The sequence below is a fragment of the Dermacentor variabilis genome, unplaced genomic scaffold (genome assembly GCF_050947875.1).
Source record: "Dermacentor variabilis isolate Ectoservices unplaced genomic scaffold, ASM5094787v1 scaffold_18, whole genome shotgun sequence".
NCBI lineage: Eukaryota > Metazoa > Arthropoda > Arachnida > Ixodida > Ixodidae > Dermacentor > Dermacentor variabilis.
In genome coordinates, this window is record NW_027460346.1 from 661,000 (window position 1) to 682,640 (window position 21,641).

The window sequence follows — 21,641 nt, forward strand, 5'->3', positions numbered from 1 at the left end:
CTGGCACAAAGCGGTGCAATAACTTTAAACCAGTCTAATGTACTTAAGTGATGCTCACTCTAATGCCTATCTTGCTTTGTTAGTGTTTAAGAAATTTGAATGTCTGATGAGGTAACAGCATTTGAATTTGTCATCGTGGCTCGTTTCAATGAGCTGCTAGAAAATAAGACGCAAAACTTACCACACGCCAGTTGTAGCATTTTTGTTTTCATGACTACAGTATACACGTTTCAAAAGATGACAAGTGGGGAAAAAAGCATCGAGAACATAATCATCCTAGGATTGTCATGTCCTTACAGCTCTGCAATGACTAATTCCTCACATCTTGGGCGCACATTGGTCGCAATGCCTACAGGTACATTTGATAAGAGAATAGCTTGCGACCAGATTTGCCACACAGTTGATGGCTGATGACTTTTTTTGTCGTCTTCATGTTATTACTTTGTGTTCAATATTCATTTAGATGTAAAGGATACTACAGGCACTAAAGTGCCAAATGGCACTTGCATTTCAGAGGACAAAGTATCCAGCATGCCTGTCAGAAAACGTGTTCGAGGGGCTACCTTGCCTCTATAGGTAAATGGACACCAGATGCTCTGTGTACAATGTAATCGATGTACTTGTCTGGAGTGCTTGAAAGATGTGCTACGGGCTGTACTGGCACTGTTTGAAGATAATGCATGGTTCTAGAAAGCCTGCAGCTGAGCATCTGCCACCGTACTGAAGGAACTGTCCTAATTTATTTTGTTGATGTGGTTGAAATTTAGGAGCCGCAATGAATAGTTGTGACTGCGGCAATGCTGCCGAACTAAAGCACAAACTACCCACCTTGACTCACTCAATGTACTCTGAAAGTTTTGCTACGTGGTATCTGTTTGCTGCCTGACCTTATGGCGCCATTACGAGCAGTCGCAGGTGATTGCAGCTGCTGAGGCTTTATCAACTGGCAACGTGAAAAAACAATGCTGTGCCATCAGTCTGGCTGCACACTCCGAGGTGCAAGCTATGTTGAACCAGGTGTTTGGTAGACTGTACCTGTGCAGCCAAAACATATTGTTTGAGCCCTATAGGCAACTGCGTTCCCAAGTGCACACAAGTGTGCTGTCACAGCAGAAAGTTGAGAACAAGCAGTATTTTTACCTGTGTTTCGTGAAAACATTAGTGCAAGTCATTCTTTCACCAAGTCTGGTAATCATGCATTGGTAATGAGAACAGGGCATTTGTGACACACAAGGGGTCTTGTGTCTAAAGTTTAATTAGATCAGTAATCTATGAGATGGAATTATAAAAAGTATACCTTTTGTTCCTCATTGGTCTCTTGGAGAGACATGACCATTTCCGGCAGTTTAGATTTGATTTTTTATGTCTAGATTTGGTGTGCATATTGCAAATATAACTAACAGTCAGTGCTCTGTGCTGCCCAGCTTTTATGCTGTCTTTGTGATATTTGCAATATCTTGCAGTTCAGCTGAGCGAAGTATACGTCTTTACTATTACTAGTTTTCATGTTCAACTTTTGTGCAGTGCTCACTAGTTATTACTAGCCATGTTTTGTTCACATATGTTCTTGGATTGTAGCGCGAAGTGACACGGACACATACTAGAAGCAGACAGGACGCGCGCTAACTCAACGAAATTTTTATTGAAACGAAGAATATATATATATATATATATATATATATATATATATATATATATATATATATATATATATATATATATATATATATATAGGTGACTCCAAAAAACTGCAGCATAAGAACATGACAAGGTATGATGACATCAGTTAAACGTATCAGGAAGTAGGGTGGTGCCCTATGTACGTAGATTATCCCATGGTTTACCGAATGTAGCCAATAAATATTACGTCCATACAGTTTTCTCGCCCCCCCACAAGTTGTCTATCATGTGCCCTATGATAAATAGGAAACCTGAATAGGGTGGCAAAAAAGAAAATTTGATTGCGGCATTAGACATATGTCCCCTTTTGTGCCTTGTACAATGGTATAGTTTATCAGATTCCTCTCAAGTGCGAGAAGACTTACATTGGACACATCGGCAGGTGTATTAATATAAGACTAAAAGAACGCAAACATCAACTTAACAACACTAATGCTTCACATCTAGTGTCACATTGTTTCAATTGCGGTTGTAAACCTTTGTTTGAAGGCACAAAAATTCTTTCAAGACACAAACACCAAACCACACAGGAAATAATCGAAGGCATTCCACATTATACATTAGGAGACACTTGCGTTAACCATGCATCTTTGTCTCTGTTAAAATGCGAATTTCAGTATCTTCAAACACGTGTGTTAATCTCAAGTAGTGTCTTTTCGTTGTTTCCTTTCTTGACTTCCCTACTTCCTGATATGTTTAACTGATGTCTTCATACCTTGTCATGTTCTTATGCAGCGGTTTTTTGCAATCACCTATATATATATATATATATATATATATATATATATATATATATATATATATATATATATATATATATATATATATATATATATATATCTATATATATATGTATATATATATAAATTTATTTGAGAGTTAGCGCTCGTCCTGTCTGCTTCTAGTCTGTGTCCGTGTCACTTTGCGCTACAATCCAAGGTCACGTTACCGTACCAACTCGCCCAACTTTCTATCCTTTTGTTCACATATACACACTCAGACTTGTTCTTTCTTATGTGGCCGGTTATTTCCGTACTTTATGATAAGATGCAGTGCTTTTCGAATGAAAACGTGTGATAGTTCGTAGTGAGGTTATTTAAAAATACTTTTCTGCTTAAATTTAATTGAACAAGCCTGTGCCATTATTCAGTGCTTATGTCTTTGTATTGGTATGGTTTTACTCCTTAGCTTCCCTTTTACTTTTCAAATGTGCAAACATTATTATGTAACCATTTCTCTTTAATGAAATAATAAATACTTCTGACATTTCGTCACCAATTTTACTATGACTTTTTTCATTGAAGTAACCTTAGACTAGCTGATTGTTATTCTGGTGACTTAACTTACAATGCCTGCGGGATATTCAGGTGAAAAATAAACTAAATTATTGGGTATAAGCAGGTCACTGACAGTAAATGAAGCATAGATAAATTGCAGGAAATAGTGCATGCTTATATATTAAGCAGCACGCACAGCTACACATGCAGTTTTGCTTGTATGCTGAAACATTATTCTAAGTGGAAGCGCCTTGTTGCAGTTTGTTCTTTTGCTTTCACTGCTACCTTTAGGTCATTATATATGTGAAGGTACTAGTAGAAGCATCCCGTGAAGATAAATGACAACTTTGCTGAATAGAGGTATGAAATATGTGCTTAAAAGCGCAAAAAACTGCTTGACAGGCAAACGTATGCTTCTGTAGTACTGCACTGGTTACGGTCACCAATCCATGCATTGCTTGCGCTCTATTGCATTCAATATGAGCTACAACGAGCTGTGGTGGCTTTCCCTCCTGGTCAAGCCGGTGTTGCTGCGAAAATTTTTGACCAAGTGGAGGTTTTTAATTATTGCAGAAATGCATGTAACATGCTTTTGGTTGTGTGCTGTTTCCATGGAGTGATAATTACTGGTGCACCAAGGTGTGGGAGATCCTGTGTCCTTAGTGCAGCGTGCGTTGTTATTGCGCTCTGCATCCTGCTGGCAGTGTACTATCACTGCAGAGGAAGATGAAAATTTTTTGCCTGAGAGGGTCACACGTTATATATGCTACCACATGACAGACCAGAAGCGCGATATGACGACGCCTCACACATTCTGGCTGATACTGAACAAGGTAGTATCATCTAAGGCCAGGCAGCATTCACAACAGCTAGTCTGTCCATTAACAACATGGCTGTAGTGAACGCTAAAATACTTACAGGGATAACACCCTTTTGGAAGGGTGTTGTCAATGCTACACCCGTATTGAAAAGGTGGTGCCTGTGTTACACCCATATAGGAAGGATGTTGTTTGTTTTACACTCATAGGCAAGGTGACGTCATATTAACACCTTTTCCTTTGTGGGGTGTTAATTTATACCCTCTGCTTGGGGTGTAGCAATACACCCCAAAACGGTGTCACCCATGGGACAAGTCATTTACACCCTTAAGGGTGTTAAATTTTTAGAATGTAGGTAGCGTTTAATGGTAACCCTGATGACGTGGTTAAAATAACGGGGATTGAAATACTTGAGGTGGGGCGATTGATGCTTACAGGTATTTCGGAGTACCTTAATTAACAATGGGTGGGAGCAATGACGTCGAAAGATTAACCATTACTTCAAGCGAAAGACAACATGACTGCTGGGCTAGTCGGTCGTGCATACCTCGTGAGGGAAATTAGCGCAACAACTGCAGAACGGGAGACGTAGACAAGCCCTCAATTGCACCGCACATCTCAGGATATCATTTCTTGAGCGCGCGTCTCTAATGTATGTCCTTCATCCTGTGATACCGTTGTATATTGTTGGTGCGCATGCGTTACAACATCGATACGTATGTAAAGTCCTTCCCGCTATTGAAGAGTTGTAATTAGCGCTTGCCTTCGTCTTCGCTTCTGTTGTGTATGTTTTTGTTGCGCTAATTCTCATCAGGAAAAGCACCACAAACGCGGCCATAATGAAATACAGAGCCGCATGTTTCGCCAAACACCGCAATACATTTATCTACTATCGCAGGCTGCTCTTCCGCATGACTCAAGAAGCAGTGGCCGAGGCGCAGACACGAAGAAAGAGCAACCAGTGCAGCACTATCCTGCAACACTTGCTCAGTAACCAGGAGGCTGACCTGAAAGACATTTTCACGTTCCTCCACGACGTTGTCATCTCCGGTGCCAACACGGTAAGGAATTTTGATGATACGCAATGGCAGAAGTGCACTCAACGTGTGAGACGTTTCCCGAATATCACCGCTCCAATAAGGCAGTAAGGAGGAATTGCGTAATACAGGCGTGCAGAAAGCATACGGGAATATCTTGGCAAATATCTACAAAGTATCCACAGCGATCTGAATTTCATAGAAGCGGGAAAATATTTATCAAGAAAGGGGTCAGTCAAGGAGTCCCAATGTCTCCAATCCATGCTTAGAAGTATTCAAACTATTACGTTGAGAAGAATTAAAGGTGACGATCGACGGCGAATATCTCAACAACCTTCGCTTTGCAGTTGACGTCTTTTTCGGTAATGCTGGGAACGAATTACAGCATATGTAACATTGAAATTGAAGCCGTGGTACACCAGAGAGGGTGACGATGTTATAGACATTTTAACAAAGCTGGAAGACCTATTGCGTGAACCTGTATGTCGCTCGGATGAAGAGCTATGTCACCATGTGGCTATGCACAAGGAAGGCCAGAGCAACATAGTCGTGAAATTCAAAAGTTGTCAAAAAAGGAACGCATTTCTTGTGAAGGCTAGGAAGCGCATAACGAATGGATACGTAGGCATGAGGGAGGCGACAAGCGAAGCAGGCCTCTTAATAAAATGCCGATGTTATTTGCGCGCAAGCCTCAAGCGACTGCTGCCCGCAGCCATCGCAACACAATGCAGTACAAGTGGCGGTTTGTTTGAAAGCGAAACGGCAGCATCATCGCAGGAAAATTTGGCGGCGCTGAGGCCATTTCAATATCGTGTGAGGATGACATTGCTGCAATAACCTAGAGATAAACTGGCGATACCTGCTTCTAACGTGCTTCCAATACAATATGTATTACTATAACTATGTAGGGCCTAACAATGTAAAGGTGTGCGACCAGCACAGGCAACATGTTTACACGGTACTTCACTTGAATGCACGTTCTCTCGCTAATAAGTGTGAAGACTTCCGCCTTGCTGCTTAGCGAATTTTCTTTTACGTACATTCTATATAGTCACGGTAACTGAGATGTGGTGTAACGCATCTAAAAATCAGCTTGACTTAGATGGCTACATCCACCACTACTTAAATCTTACTGACCGACGAGGCCAGAAAGTAGCTATTCATGTCCTAAAGACGGACACCTATATGCCATCGTTAATGAATTCGCAGTGCTAACACCAGATTATGAAGCGCATAGTCTACGATGCGATGAAGCCATTTAAAGCGTACGTTATCGCCCTCCCTTGCGAAACGCGATAAACGTTTTTTTTTTTCATTTTGTTGATTACCTCTTGGCACATACTTCCTATCAGGAGTACAAACTGATTCCTGCTAGGAACTTCAAAAATTTGCTCAGAAAACACAAGCGCTGTGGAACTGCTAAATATATTTACTGCTTTCGCCTTGTTTAGCGCCAGAGCTATACCCACCAGAGTATCGGCAACCACTTCATTTGTTTTTGGATCTTTTTGTTGCCAACGCCGAGACAGGTGTAACTGTTGCTTGCACAATTAGCTGTGATTTCAGTGACCATTGTCTCATATATATATACTTCAATTCTTCTAAGGCTAACAAACATACCAGTGTGCCTAAAACATTTTACCAAGCAAGAATTCAATGAGCGTTGGATCTTTTTAGGTCCAAAATACACATTCGTGACTAGAATACGGTCCTGATGAAAAAAGGTGCAGAAAGTGCGTACAACGAGTTTTGGAAGCTATCTTGCGCAGTATACAAAAGCTACTTTCCAATGAAAGATCAGGGAAACGAGTACGGAAGCTATGGGTTAAACATGACCTTATGGGCCTATAATCAAGTGAAAAGTAAACTACATAATTGTTTTTTAAAGACGCGTGGCCTGTCGGCGCGAGCGGCTTTTAATACACTCCGCAATCGATTAACCGAGGACTTAAGAAAGAGAAAAATAATATTACGAAGGGGTTTTTCAAAGTACATGCACGCCCGATCGTGTGCGAACAGTTGTGAATAGCGTATTGGGAACTCGGTAATGCCAAAATGAGATAGTAATATTAACGGCAGTACAGTGTCCGGAGCTGCCCCCCTTTATTGGAGCACTTCAGCACACATTACTCTTCTTTGTCGCTAAAGCACAAAGCACGCCTATTCTATCAAACCATTCTATGCATGCTTAATACAAATATTCCAGGCACAGCGTTTTTCCACCCAACCGATTGCTTAGATGTGCACCGCATCTTCCAGTCCCTGATGAATGCTGAGGCCATCGACATAGACAGGCTACAGGTTAAGCCAGTGAAACCCGTGGTCAACCTCCTTTGCCCATGCTTAGCACATATATTTAGCGTTGCCATTGAACCTAGTGCTTTCCCTACCAAGATGAATCGAGAGAAAGTATCCGTGATATATAACTGTGACGACAGGAATGACGTTTCCAACTGCCGGCCAATATCTGTGCAGTCTGTGTTCTCTAAGGGCTTTGAAAAAGTTATTCTGTCATTTTTAGATAGCTTTTTCACTAAGCACATCATGCTGTCGGGCTGCTAGCATGGCTTTACAAAAGGTAGGTATACTGAGTGTGCGCTCCTGTGCAAAAGAAAATAATAATATATGACATTGAAAATAGGCAAATAAATCTTGATATTTTCATAGACTACAGAAAGGCGTTTGACTTACTCCGTCATCGTATACTTCTAACTAAGCTGCAACAGTACGGCACCGGTGAAGTGACGTACTCAGTGTTACATTCTTGTCTCACTGATAGGCAGTAGTGCGGGGAGATTACTGGTTTTGTGTTAACATCTAAGAATTTAGAGAGTGGAGTTCCTCAGGACAGCATCCTGGGGCCCGTTTTGTTTATTGTATATGTTATTCATCCAGATATTGTTGACAATGAGGGTAATTTTATCTTATACGCTGATGAAACCAGTCTTTTTGTATTTTGTGAGTACAGAGTCTACTTAGTTGTACGTGCCAATTCCGTTCAGTCAAAATTAAATGTGTGGTCGCTTAGTAACTGTCTTCGAATTAATGCTAAAACATCAAATAGTATCATCTTCACCACCAAAAGTAATCCGTTGCTACAATGCAGTTGAATATAGGGCTGCATTCTGTTGTTGTAGTGCAAAAACACAAGTTGTTGGGTGTAGTATTTTCGAACCATTTCTCGTGGAACTCGGACATTGATATGGCTGTCAAAAAGTTCTCGAGTCTTGAAGCGTTGTTCAGATCTTGCCACATGTTCTCCTCTCGAGTCCTATTCCATCTTTATCATTCGCTTTTGTGATCGCGTTTAAACTATTGTTCATTAATATGGGGCACAACTACAAAAAGCAACTTCAGCACACTCTTGCTTCTAGAAATGAAAGACATTCGCTGGGCAAATCATGTCGGCTAGTTTGACCCTATAAAGGAATTGTTTCAAAGAAACAGGACAGTTAGTATCGACAACTTACACCAATACCGCCTTTTGCGTCAGCTTTAATTTGTAGAACGAAAAACTGCAGCGTTTTCAAAAGATCGTGTCCAGTCTTGTAGAGCGTGCTCGCATTCACGAGCTCGATGGCGACGTGCCCTAAAACCACTCATTTTTTGCGGTCCGTAACTCAGAATGTACCAGTGAAATTATATGAACTTGAAAAATGTTTGCATAGAGGCGTTCTAGATTCTTTCGCGTAGGGGACTACGCAATATGCTTGTCTTTAATGAATTTTACTGACCCGTTGTATCTATTTGTTCTTTCATACTATCATACGCTTGTATATTATTGTACATATCATAAGAAGCCAACAAACATTGACATCAAGGAAAACATAGGGGATATTGCTTGTGCTTACTAAATGAAATAAAGAAACGATAAATTAATGGAAATGAAATTGGATGAAAAAATAACTCGCCGCAGGGGGGAGCGATCCAACAACCCCCTCGGTTAACCCCCTTCTTGTAAATTATTCTAGTATTCTAGTGACACGTGTACTTTGTTCACCAACAACAGCTTGATTTGGGCTAGTTGATTCATACTAAATAACATAGGTACGGCTCAACAATTTTCCGGAAGGAAAACAAAGCAGCGTTCTTTCCTGTCTCTTTGTTTTCCTACCGAAAAATTGGTGCGCTGTACCTACGTTATTAAGTACTTTCTCCGGGGACCATTTTTCACCGGCTAACAAATGTTAAACGTAATCGCGCAGCGCAGGACGCGCCTGCCTGTATAGGAAGTTTCTCGAATGTTATCGATAGTTCTATCTGTTGTCTGTTCCTACCCAACCTCGTGTAGTATGATCTTATGCACGACGCGAATTGTGTAGTGCTCTCTGCAAGGTACGCGGGCACCAGCAATTACGCTGGAACCTTCGACGAGTCTGGTATAAAAGCCGACGCGCTTGATCCGCTGATCAGACTTCGACGATCGCCACTATCGTTGTGCTTCGGGCATCGGCACAGGTTAACCCAATAAAAAGTTAGTTTCATGGTTTACAGTCTTGCTACTGTGTTGTTCACCGTCACTGCAACGTGACGTCTCGCGGAGGTGCTTTCCTGGACATGTACCGGACGCTTCCGTCCAACCGAGAGCTTAGTGCAAAGCGTGCAGAGGACGCCAACGTCGCCCCGGGCCATCGAGCTAGCCGCACGCTAGACATTTTGCCCCCTCCAGAGCACGGGCTGTACCTGAGACCACCAGGAACAACGCAGCCATGTCAACTACCACCATGACAGACCGAACGTGCCGTTCAGCTATCGTGCTGCAAAAACACAGGAAGCCACCTTTCTCCCGTGGACGACGACGCATAAAGCTTGCTCGAGACATTCGAAAGGGTTTCAAACTTCACCACCTGGAATTGTGAGGACAAGTACTTCCCCTTGGAGGATGCCGTGAAGTTATAGCTTGGGAACCAGTAGACCACTCTAACAAGGTGGGACTTGCTTAGGAGCAGCCTTTGAAGACGTTTGCGAGCATCACTGAAACCAAGTCGGAGCGTGTTAGGGCGCGTGAAAATAGGGAAAGAAGAACGACGGCTCTAATTATTTACAGCGCTTCTAACTAGACCAGGAACATAAAAATTCTGTCACACATTGTAGTTACCGTGCCTTCCCTCCCCTTTCCACAAAATATAAACCTGTTCTAAGCTACAGGTGATATTGGCCATATCACACGCTCTAACACTTCAATAAGAATTTCTTTTACAAGAGCTGTTTGATCCTACCACATTTAACTGCGCACCAAAAGTTCCCATAGCATAGCACCACATTTCCCTAAATTTTGCCATGATGGATTTTATAGCAATAAGATTGCGAGCTGGGCTAGTTGGTTGACGTTCATGTTTGAAATTTGATTGAAGCGCACATAAGACGGGGACACAAATAGGGAGGTAGGCAGGATGGCGCTTTACTCTCAACCCAATTTATTGATGAACTTCACGCAGTACAGGGATCCTTCTCGTGAAGTGATGAATGTTTTGAAAGTTTTTAAAGAGCATAGCATTGGACTCACTTTCACTACGCAAGTTCCTAAGAATAATGAATTAAGATTTCTAGATTTGCGACTAGTCCTCACTAAAGACCACATATGCTGGTGCTACCGACCAACGACAGTGAAACTGGTTCTGAGTTTTGCGTCCGGGCATTCCAAGTTCCTCAAGAGGGCCATAGTCAAAGCCAGTATTACGTGAGCTTTGCAAAAATCACGTGCGCACTCCATGAGTCAGTGTTTAAAAGGTCATTTGAAAAGTTCCTAAATTCAGTTTACCGCACGCAGATAATCCTATCGGTATGCAATGACATAGCCATGGAATTAAAGGGCACAAAGAAGCAACCGTCTAGAGGGAGGGACGGGAAAATGGCTTGTATGCCTTATGTTCATAAGTTGGCACATAATTTGAAAAATATTTGGAAGTAGGTACAACGTTGACGTGGCACTCACAGCAAGAAACAAGCTCGTGCGTATCTGCCCGCATGTTAAGTCAATACAACTAATGTATTCATCTATTAATCATCAGAACAAATTTCTTAAATGCAGAAAGGGGCTGGTTTACATAATATCCTTCCCTTGCGGTAAAGTGTATGAGGGGCTTAAAGAGCCCAACGCATCGTTAAAATCCACAAGATATACTCATCTATCCATGCACTGCAGAAACTGCAGTAGCGGTGGCTGTAAGCCACAGTTTAGTGACACACATATTATTTTTAAACACAAAGATCAAGCAACTCGTGAAATAGTTGAAGCATACTATATTAGGAAAAGGGGTACGGATTGCGTCAGTGAAACAACGATTACGCTGCACGATAAAGAGTATGTGTATCTAGACAGACGACAACCGTGACGGAATTTCGAAGGGTCTGAAGTCTTGGCGTTGATGTCATGAGTGTCTCATATTGCTTCGCTGGGCATGAGCGAAAATACTGTAACATCTTTATAAATGCTTTTCTGTCCATCAATAAATTCAGTTGACAGTCATGCGCCGTCCTACCTCCCTATTTGCGTCCCCGTCTTACGTGCACTTCAATCAAATTTCAAACATGACCTTTTATAGTTCTGCCAGGGCAGCGGGCTCAATGCTTCCCCACTCGTTAGACACACTCGTACTACTCTAGGTGGCTTGCATGCGTAATTTATTTGGACAGCCCCAATTACGCATCTGTCTTGGACTTCGCCTACATATCACCTATTAACTTGTCCTTACAGTCGCCACACATAAGGAAGTTGCTTCCTTTAGTTCAGTGAGGACGCCAGGAGTAACTTACATACTATATGAACGAAAAAGCAAAAAGAAGAAATATTAAGGCTCCACAAAGATCCATTATGTACTTTCCACGAAAATGTTTCCCATTATCGACTGGGCAGGAAGACATTTCCACCTCCTCACCCTAAATTGAACAAACCTCGCGATAGCTCACTCAGACTTCTGCATACCCATTCGTATCCCACTCCTCGGTCCCTTAACAGGATAGATCCTGACCACTCACATTCGTGCCCCGAATGTGGTCATGACTCATGCTCTTTTGAACACGTGCTCTGGCTGTGGCCAGCCCTTAACGCCTCTCCACCCATCACGAAAGAACAATGGTAGGAATCTTTCAACAGCAGCAATTTCCACATTCAACTCCAGGCTATCCAGAGAGCCCACGACAGGGCGACGGGACTTCACCTCCCAGTCCCATCGTGGGCGGAGCCACCGTCTTGATCTTGGGGGGGGCTTCGGCTTTGGCTCCCCAAGATCTCAGTCCCTCAGGACTCAAAGTTCTTGTCACGTCATGTCAATACTTATTCGTAACACTTCTAGATAAGCCAGAAACGTTAAAACTACATGACACATTGCACTTAAAATGCTGCCTATTCCTTGATAGTATAAAATAACCTAAACCCAGAGTTCTTTTCAGACATTGCGAAACCTAGATAAAAGCAGCAGCGTCATATTTTCGAATACTTGCTTACAATATTTAGCGCTGTATTTGGTCTACACACATTCACCATAGCACATTAACTTGGCATATTGTTATACTTATGTTCGCAAACTTTCACCTCAGTTGTAGTTGCAATTATGCCAGCGCAGCCGTCTAAGTTTTACCCCGCTCGTAAAACAGACTAATACCGCTTTGGAGCACTTGCATACGTATTCTATTGGAAAAATGCGTATTTAATTCACCAATTTGGAGCATTGCCTAGACAATGGTCATACCATGCCCCTAATTATATCGAGGTATAAACAGGATGCCTTGTTTTGCTCACCGAGGACACCGGGAAAACAAACTACTAAACTCGTATGATGTACGAACACAATGGCAAAACGGTGGTTTAGTATTTATCTGCAACACTTGAATTTAAAGCAGGAAAGGGAAATTATTGCAACGCATTGTTTTTAAGATTCTATTTTCACGTTATTTCAACCGTCTCACGTGCTGTTCTTTCGGAAGTGTGGGACACATTTGGATTAACGGCAGTACGACGCCCTGGAACACTTCAGTGAGTAACTTTTTACAAAGGCAGTAATTAACCAACAATGAATAAACACGTATCCCTGGTCATTCAGAACATAGGTTCGTACATCGAATAAGTATAAACACCGCGGCCCGCATATATTACCGAGGGTACCGGGGGAAAACAAATAAATGCCGCGTATAACGTATAAAAAATTGATATTCACTTTCGCATACGCCATAGAGGATGAACACCAAAGCATGCGCGCTCAGGAGACATGAATTAAATTACTTTACATTCTCATTCGGTTGTTAGTCCTTACTGTTTCCTCCCATGAAAAGACGTGGGTCCGAGTACCTTAATTGACGCCACTTTAATTTACTGTTCATTACTCTACCTTGTCCTAATTACCATTAAAGTTAGTGGCTTCGAGTGCTCTAATTAAATCTATATAAATTAACTGTGTCTTATTAACTTTGCCGTAACGCCAAAGGTCATGGGTTCGATTTCCACATAAGCTCGAAGGTTCGACTGCCACCGAAGGTCGTGGGCTGGAGTGCCTGGATGTCTCTATCCTAATTAACTGCGCCTTTTATTTTTTTTTGGGGGGGGGGGGCACGATCAGTAGCATAGGAGGCAAATGTGGAAGACAACGACGACGAATACGCGATGAGTGGCACGAGCGCGTGTCTGCGTGAGGCGAGCTCACTGATCTTCTGCAGCGCACGTAACTTTTTCCGGATCATCGGGGGTATGAGCCAGGATTCTATTCTTCGTCAGCAAGGCCAGGTACTCTTTGCTGGCGAAAGCAGGACCATTGTCGGACACGATGATGTCCGGCAACCCCTGGGCAGCGAAATCCTGTCGCAACACCGCAGTGGTCGCGCCTGCCGATGGAGTGGTGAAAGGTACAACTTCCACCTACTTCGAAAAGGCGTCCCTCACCACCAGGAAGTAATGGCCCTGGAAGGGCACCCCAACATCCGCATGCAGGCGGGACCAGGGTCTCTGTGGGAACGGCCAGGGGGTGATCTCCACATGACGTGAGGCCCGATGATGCTCCTGGCAGACCCGGCAGATCTGCATCATGTGAGCCATGTCCTGGTCCAGGCCAGGCCATCAGACGTGGGTCCGGGCCACCATCTTTGTCTTTTCCACACCAGGATGACCTGCGTGCAGCAAGTGCAGGACCCTGGACCGGAGACTTTGTGGGATCACCACCCTGGAACTCCACAGTAGGTCAGCTCGGCAGCCCTGTGGCTATAGGCCTACTGAACCTATTCGTCCCCACGGGACACCGCCTTTATCACCTGATACAGGACTGGGTCCCGGCTGGTCACTTGTGATACCGCAGATCTAGAGAGCACCTGCAGGTACGCGTGCTCCAGCATGAACACTTCAGCAGGTTCTGGAACAGCAATAGGCACCTCTAGCAGGGGCAGGCAGCTCAGGGCATCAGCATGTCCCAGGTCCTTTCCCGGACGGTAAACCAGCTGGTAATTGTAAGCTGCCAGCCTCAAGGCCCAGCGCACCACTGGAGGTGATGCCTGCACGGGAACTGCCTTGTCAGGCCCCAGCAACCCCAACAGCGGCTTGTGGTCCTTGACCACCTTGAACTTGCGGCCCCACAGATACTGGTGGAAGCCTTCAACCCCGAACATGAGGGGCAGGCCTTCCGTGTCCAGCAGGCTGCAGCGTTGCTTTCTTCCAGACCCATTGCTGACCATCTCAACTCAGGAGAAGAAGCGGCTGTAGATGCTCTGACAGGTTCGGCAGGGAACTCCTGTAGAAGTTGATGAGGCCGAGGTAGCTCTGAAGCTCCGTCTTGTTCTGGGGCTTAGGCGCCTTGAGCACAGCGTCAACTTTGCGGGGAGCCGGGGCTAAGCAAACCTGGGAAATGACATGTCCCAAGTACTCAACACTGGGGGCAAGGAAAATGCACTTCTCCAGCTTGAACTACAGACCAGCGTTCTGCAGTCGTGCCAGGACGTTGTGCAGGTTGTGCAGGTAGTCTCCGTCGTCGCTGCCAGTAACCAAGATGTCGTCCAAGTACACCGCCACGTGCCTCGTGCGTCTGAAGAGATTGTCCATCTCTCTCTGAAGTATGGCGGGGGCTGAGGCCATGCCGAAAGGTAAGTGCGTGTACTGGAAGAGCCCCAAAGTGGTCGATATGGTGACATACTTCCGAGAGGCTTCCTGGAGCACCAGCTGCGGGTGAGCATCTCTGAGGTCGAGTTGGGGAACTTCCGTCCACCAGACAACGCTGACCAGATATCTTCAGTCCGGGGCAGCGGGTACTTCTCGACGGTAGCGATGGGGTTGATGGTAACCTTGAAATCCCCGCAGATCCTGACACTGCCGTCTCGCTTGAGGACTGGTACGATGGGAGCGGCCCATTCAGACGTCTTGACGCGCACCAGGATGCCCTCTCGCTGTAACCATTGCAGCTCCTGGGTGCCCCGTCCTTCAGGGCGAACGGCAGTGGGCGAGCTTGAAAAAACACGCCGGGCTCCCTCGGGTACATAGATGCCAGCCGTCGTGCCGCCGAATGTGCCCACCCCTGGATGGAACAGAGACTTCAACTCCGTTAGGATGCTGGGGACGTCTCTCACCACATGCAGGCTGGTTTCCTGGTACTCTGGCAGACGAATGCCCAGTACATAAATCCAGTTCCGCCCAGCAGCGTCGGCCACTACCCCTCGGTTAAGTAATGTGGAAGGGTTGCCTCCCTGTCGCCAAAGCGAACGTTGACCTGGGCCTGACCCTGTACCTGGGAGAGCTGCCCGGAGTAGCTGCGCAGCATCATGCCCAAAAGCTCGACGGACACGCCGGCGAAGGCACGCTTGAACAGTTTCCCGGCCATGAACGACACGCTGGCCCCTGTGTTCAACTCCATGGAAATGGGGTGCGGCACAGACGACGGTACAAGGCCTGTGTGCCACATGACGAAAATCGGTGCGTCCTCGGCCACGACGTGGAGCCTCGCCGCGGAAGAACTTGAGCCTGCTGCCGCACGCCCCCGCCGCGTACCCTCGCGACGGCTACAATGGCCGCGCGCTTATGTGGAACCGGGGCTTGAAACAGGCTGCTGCTGCGGTCCGCGCTTCGTCCCCCCCTTCGGCATTCCCGTGCCTTGTGCCCAGTTTTCCCGCACGGGAAGCATTATGCTTGAGAGAACAGGCATTGTGAGGGGAGTGGGCACCACCACATTGACCGCTAGTGCTGCCCTTCGTCGCCAACCCCTACGTAGAAATGGCCACAGCTAATGCAACTTTATATGCCACACCCATACGACAGTCAGTAAAATTGTTGTTCTTCATGTGCTTCACTGGGTAAATATCGCTTCTTTTTTGCCTTTCACCTGCGCCTTTTTAATCTGCATAGCAGCGCATACTTTAGCTAGCTTATTGGGAGCAGCGGAAACAACATTAACACCATATCTACTTTTTTGAGCCTGTGCGATACATAATGAATGTAGGGAATAGCCACTACTCTCGCTATTACTGCTTGCTGCAATCACGTCCGTCTCCCTCGAAATCGATTTTAGGCGTTCAGCCATAGTGGCCACTGCCACGACGGTGAGCCAGTATCACGGGTAATTTCGCTTCTCGCGGCGGCGTTGGACGATCTTTGGGTACTCGTCGCCAGTGTCACGATCCGCCCGGGTTCGTGAACGAGGGAGCTCTCGAGGCACCCTCCGTTAGACAAACGCTCCGCAGCGTGGTGGTGATGAACGATGGCTGACCGCCGAGCAGCTGTGCTCGTCGGTGTTTATTGATGCGGTGACCAATGTTTTGTCACCGAGCCTGGCGGGCCAACGAAGACTATGCCCGAAGGGGTGTCACGTGCTTGTTACAGTAGTTTTTAATTGAAGTGTAAAACTGAGAAACTAAAAGGAAAGAAGAAAAAAACTTGCTGACAGTGAGAGCCGAACCCACAACCTCCGCATTACACGCTAGTTGCATTACAAATTGTGTTACAGGAACGACGGTAGTTGTCACGTTCATGTATTCTTAGGTATTTATGTATGTGTACAAAATCTATAAACCAAGGAGTGTTAACCAGCGCCACACTTCTACTGTAAACCCGAAAACTAAGCTTGCATTACCAATCTTGTTTCTGCATTGCGTCAGAAACTTTCTCGCTGTTTTACTGAATAAGTTCAGTTTTATTTCTGATAACTATAATTTACGATACTTTGTTCGACAGGTGGAGAGCAGTAGCCCGACTTTAGCAGTTGGTTGTTGCGATATATTTGGCTAGCTTTGGTCTTTGAAAACACCAAACTTTTAAATATCACACACAAATTATTTTGTATTCGCAACTTATAATATTCTCCCACCCTATGATAAATATATTAGTAAAGCTAAAGTACGTTACACCCTGCTAGTAAATTTACTGTTTTCTTTCAGCTGCACGAACATGACCAACATGACACACCTAGGTAAATGATTTACTTCACGTTGGATTACATTGGAGTGTTCCAGAGTTTATACGTTTTTAAAATCCACCTTACAGTTATAGCGACAATTTTAGAGACTTTTTTGTCTCACTTCAGCAACGCGCTTCAGAAAAGATTGGCAACACTAGATTGTAATAGTTCATTATGTGTGATCGAATACCAGATCTGTATACGACAAAAAAAGTTTCACTGGCACATTTTTCGTTTTTTTTATGCCAATGAAAGTTGGATAACCTGTAAGGGAGGTGATCTTTACAGCATAGAGCGACAGAAAGCTGAGCTAGTTGGTAAGGATTCATAATGCAAAAATGGGTAAGGCGTGTAGACACGGACACAAGCGAAGAGAAGTGGACAACACGAACGCCGGCTATCAACTGAAGGAAGCACTGAGGCGAAAAAAGAAAAAAGACACAAAACTAATCTGCGCATGCTCTGAAATGGTGGCGCCACGTGTCAGTCGCGTACAGGTGCCGCTCTACGTGAGAGATAACTGCTAAGGCAATTGATCTCTTCCTTATGTAAGGTAGTCGAAGGCTGACTCACGCACGTACTTCCACCATTATTGATATGCCATGCCTCGGCGATAAGACGCGTATGTTCATTCCTATGCCCGTACAATATCGCGCATTCATCTAACTCAGCTGTGCAGTTACAATCTTGGCAGACTTGACAACGTAAGGAAAGATTAGAAGGCGATCCACCGGTTAACGACCTTTTATGTTCCATTAGCCTCTCATTGATACACCTCCACGTTTGCCCTACGTAGAAATGGCCACAGCTAAAGGCAACTTTATATGCCACACCCATACGACAGTCAGTAAAATTGTTGTTCTTCATGTGCTTCACTGGATAAATATCGCTTCTTTTTTTTGCCTTTCACCTGCTCCTTTTTCCTCTGCATGGCAGCGCATACTTTAGCTAGCTTATTGGGAGCAGCGGAAACAACATTAACGCTATATCTACTAACAACTTTTTTGACCCTGTGCGATAGTGAATGAATGTAGGGAATAGCCACTACTCTTTTCTTGCTATTACTGCTTGCTGCACTCACGTCCGTCTCTTTCGAAATCGACTTCTTTAGGCGTTCAGCCACAGTGGCCACTGCCACGCTAGGATAACCTGCTTTTAATAGGCACCAGACCAGTGCATTAAAACTGGCGCTCATTTTGTGCATGCACGATCTGGTGAGAGAAGACTTAAAACGCGACATGGCAATTCCGTTTTTTACTACTTTGGAATGCTTATGTTGAAAGTCTTACAATGGCTTCGAAGATCCAGGGGGTACTGCCAACAGACGTGATTTTCTTCGAAGACCAAGGAAATGTCTAGAAACTGTATTATGCGTATCTGAGGAAATAGCTTGGTAATCGTAAATCCTCCTGCATTAGGTTTAAATTGCTCACTTACTGAGATAGCAGCGGAATTAAATTCGCCCATATTGCAGAAAAACAGGTAATCATCAGCCTAACAAAAAGCCGTAAGAACACAGTCGCCTAAGGCCTTCTCTAAGCAGCTGTTAATCTTGCTCAGGTAAATATCACTAAACATAGGGGCAACCTTTGAACTAATACAAATTCCTGATTTCTGCATAAACACGCCATCTCTCCACCCAACCAGCGTCGCTTTAAGTACATTGAAAAAATTTCAAGAAAAGCACCCGTGGAAACAAACCATCTATCTCTTAAAACCGACTCTTGTACTCGTTCTTTAATGCACTAATCTACGGAATTTAACTACCCGTCATGCGGGAAGGAGTCATACAGTTCTTCGATATCCATACTAGAAGCTGTAGAATCACCAGGATTTCTCTCTCTCAAAAATTGAATTAGTGCCTGAGAGTTACGCAAGTGAAAGTGGTCTGACAATACTAGTGAAGCTAAGCAGTTCTGTAGGTAACTAGCCACACAGACCTGCCATGTCCATTTCTCCGACACTATGACACCAAAGGTAATCTCTTGCTTATGGGTCTTTGCCGAGAAAAACAGTTACATTAGAGACAATCCTATCTCGATTATGTCTTGACAAGAGGTCAATCACACGTTGCTTGATTGCCGAAGGGTTGAGTTTTACTGGCTGAAACTTCTTTCCTACAGCTGATATCACTTTTTCTGAAAACATGTCATCTGACATAATTACGAAATAACCTTCCTTGTCTGATATTTCTGGTCCAAGTTTATGCTCAACAATCTAATTAACCAACGGTCGGACAGGGTCAGACATCTTAACATGAATATTCGATTGTTTAATGCTTGCAATGCACTCTGAAATATAGGGTGAGCGTTCTTCTTCCGGGACAAACCTGGTTATACAGCAGAGTAGGCTTAAAACGTCAACGGGTTTTATGTTAGGTTTAAAACAGTGCTTAGGACCTAAAGCAAGCGTTTTGCAATTGGTATCATTTACGATGGCGTCTCCGAGAACTGGTAAGTTATTTGATGGTGAATCATTAGAAAAGCGTTTCCTCTTACTTTGTTGAAGCTCTGAAAGTTTCATCCTCCATAAGAAGCCCGCGTGCTGCTCGGCTAGCCTGTTCCAATCGTTGTAAAGGCGGTTCCAATGGCAGCCGTCTCCCAGGGCCGCGTAACGGACCTTTAAACACTCCTCGTAAAGCCTAAGTTGGCGCCACGATTCAGCGGAAAGAATAGCACCAATCCTCCTGGCATGCCCAGTTGATGGTTGAAGGAAGTCGCATATCACTTGAACCTCCAATGGGGCGACACGATTACGACAAAACCGCGACATAGTTCTAGCACGGAAGATACATATCGCAATTAAGGAAGCTAAAGAGGCAGGATTGTGCAGATAAGTTGGGGAACAAGGAATAGGGTTCAGAGTACTACAAATGAAGCTTAGAACGACCGGAAGCTGAGCTAGTTGGTAAAGATTCATAACGCAAAAATGGGTAAGGCGTGAAGACACGGACACGTGCCACCTGGGCCCATTCTCAGTATGCTTCGCCAAGTCGTGAGCATGAACTTCTGTATAACATGGAATAAATATTTTACAATAAACCAACAGGAAATTAACACATTAAATTGAAGAACGTGTCGTTGTCGGTTGTTCTGTGGCCGCTAAAGCACCGTCTGTACCTGACCCCCCCTCCCACCCGCACTGCGCGCCAGCTCGCTCCGCTCCGCTTGGCAGGAGCCCTCCGTGTCAGGCTTTGGGGCAAAGCATACGAAAAACAAACGTGGACTGCACAAGCCAAAGGGTAAGCTATGTACAAATTTTCATTAGTACAGCTTCCGTAGTTGGCGTGACATCCATGCCGACAGGAAAGAGGGGGCAGAGCGATCTCAGGTAGCACGTACTACAAAGATCACCCTCCAATCCGCAAACCCCGTCTTACTCTCACACACTCTCGCTATATACATATTGTCACGTAGTAGTGACGGTAAAGAACACAGTAGCAATACTGCGAATGACGAAAGTAACTTTTATTGGGCGAACCTGTGACCACAAAAACAGGCTACACTTGAAGTCCAACAATAGCGCCGAACACAGTCACCGTTCGTAGAAATCTGATCAGCGGGTCAAGCGCGTCGGCTATTATTCATCAGTCATCGAAGTTTCCAAGTAATCGCTGGTGCCCGCGTCTCTTCCAGAGAGTTCTACACCATTAGTGCACGATGAAATCAGATTACACAAGGTTCAGTGACAACAAACAGCGGATAGAACCATCGATAACTTTCGAGAAACTTCCGATACATGCAGGCGCGTCCTGCGCTATGCGTTAACATTTGTGAGGCGGTGAAACGTGGTAACCCGATAAAGATAAACATGTACATGTGTCATCACCTTTCTCTTGAAAAGCATCGTGCTGATGCTACGAACATAAGAGGGCGAAACACGAAAGTACACTTATTAAACAAAAGTAAGAAAACAACAAAGAAGCAAAGTCCAAAGTAACCCAGTCCATAAAAAGAAGGTCTTGAGTTCAGCTATGCAAAGTCCCAAAGTTTCTTTGCGCTGGTAGAATGGCTTAAGTCGCACAACATAGACTATTCCAGATCGTGAGTGGCGGCGCTGTGATAGCAAAATGCCTTCTGGTACAAGCTCGCAGTCTAGTGCACTAATGCGTCGCATGAGCTTGTAGGTTCCGAAATAGCGGTGTAAAAGCTTTGTGCTAAGTCCTCGTCGGCGTATTGGGGTCTAAACCTAAACACGGTCGCCGGGCTGGTACTCGACATAGCGTCGTCGAAGGTTGTAGTGTCGGCTATCGGTCCTCTGCTGGTTCTTGGTCTGTAGGCAGGCGAGCTGTCGGGCTTCTTCAGTGCGCTAGAGATAGGTAGCATAATATATATTGTGACGACACAGGAAGGGCCGACTTTTATTGAGCCTGAGAGACGCGGCGAAGGACCCTCGACACAGTCCACTATGATGATGCGCCTACCTGCACGATGAAGTAGGGCACACACATGATGATAATAACATACA

General features: G+C 44.7%; 1 protein-coding gene across 1 annotated transcript in view; it reads left to right on the forward strand.

Annotated features, from left to right (window-relative positions):
- Window positions 1-21,641, forward strand: part of LOC142568259 (putative cytochrome P450 12a5, mitochondrial) — a 240,628-nt gene that overhangs the window by 146,851 nt on the left and 72,136 nt on the right. The window contains exon 5 of the mRNA XM_075678244.1: window positions 4,674-4,836. Coding sequence (XP_075534359.1) covers window positions 4,674-4,836 — 163 coding nt within the window. The remainder of the gene's footprint in view (window positions 1-4,673; window positions 4,837-21,641) is intronic.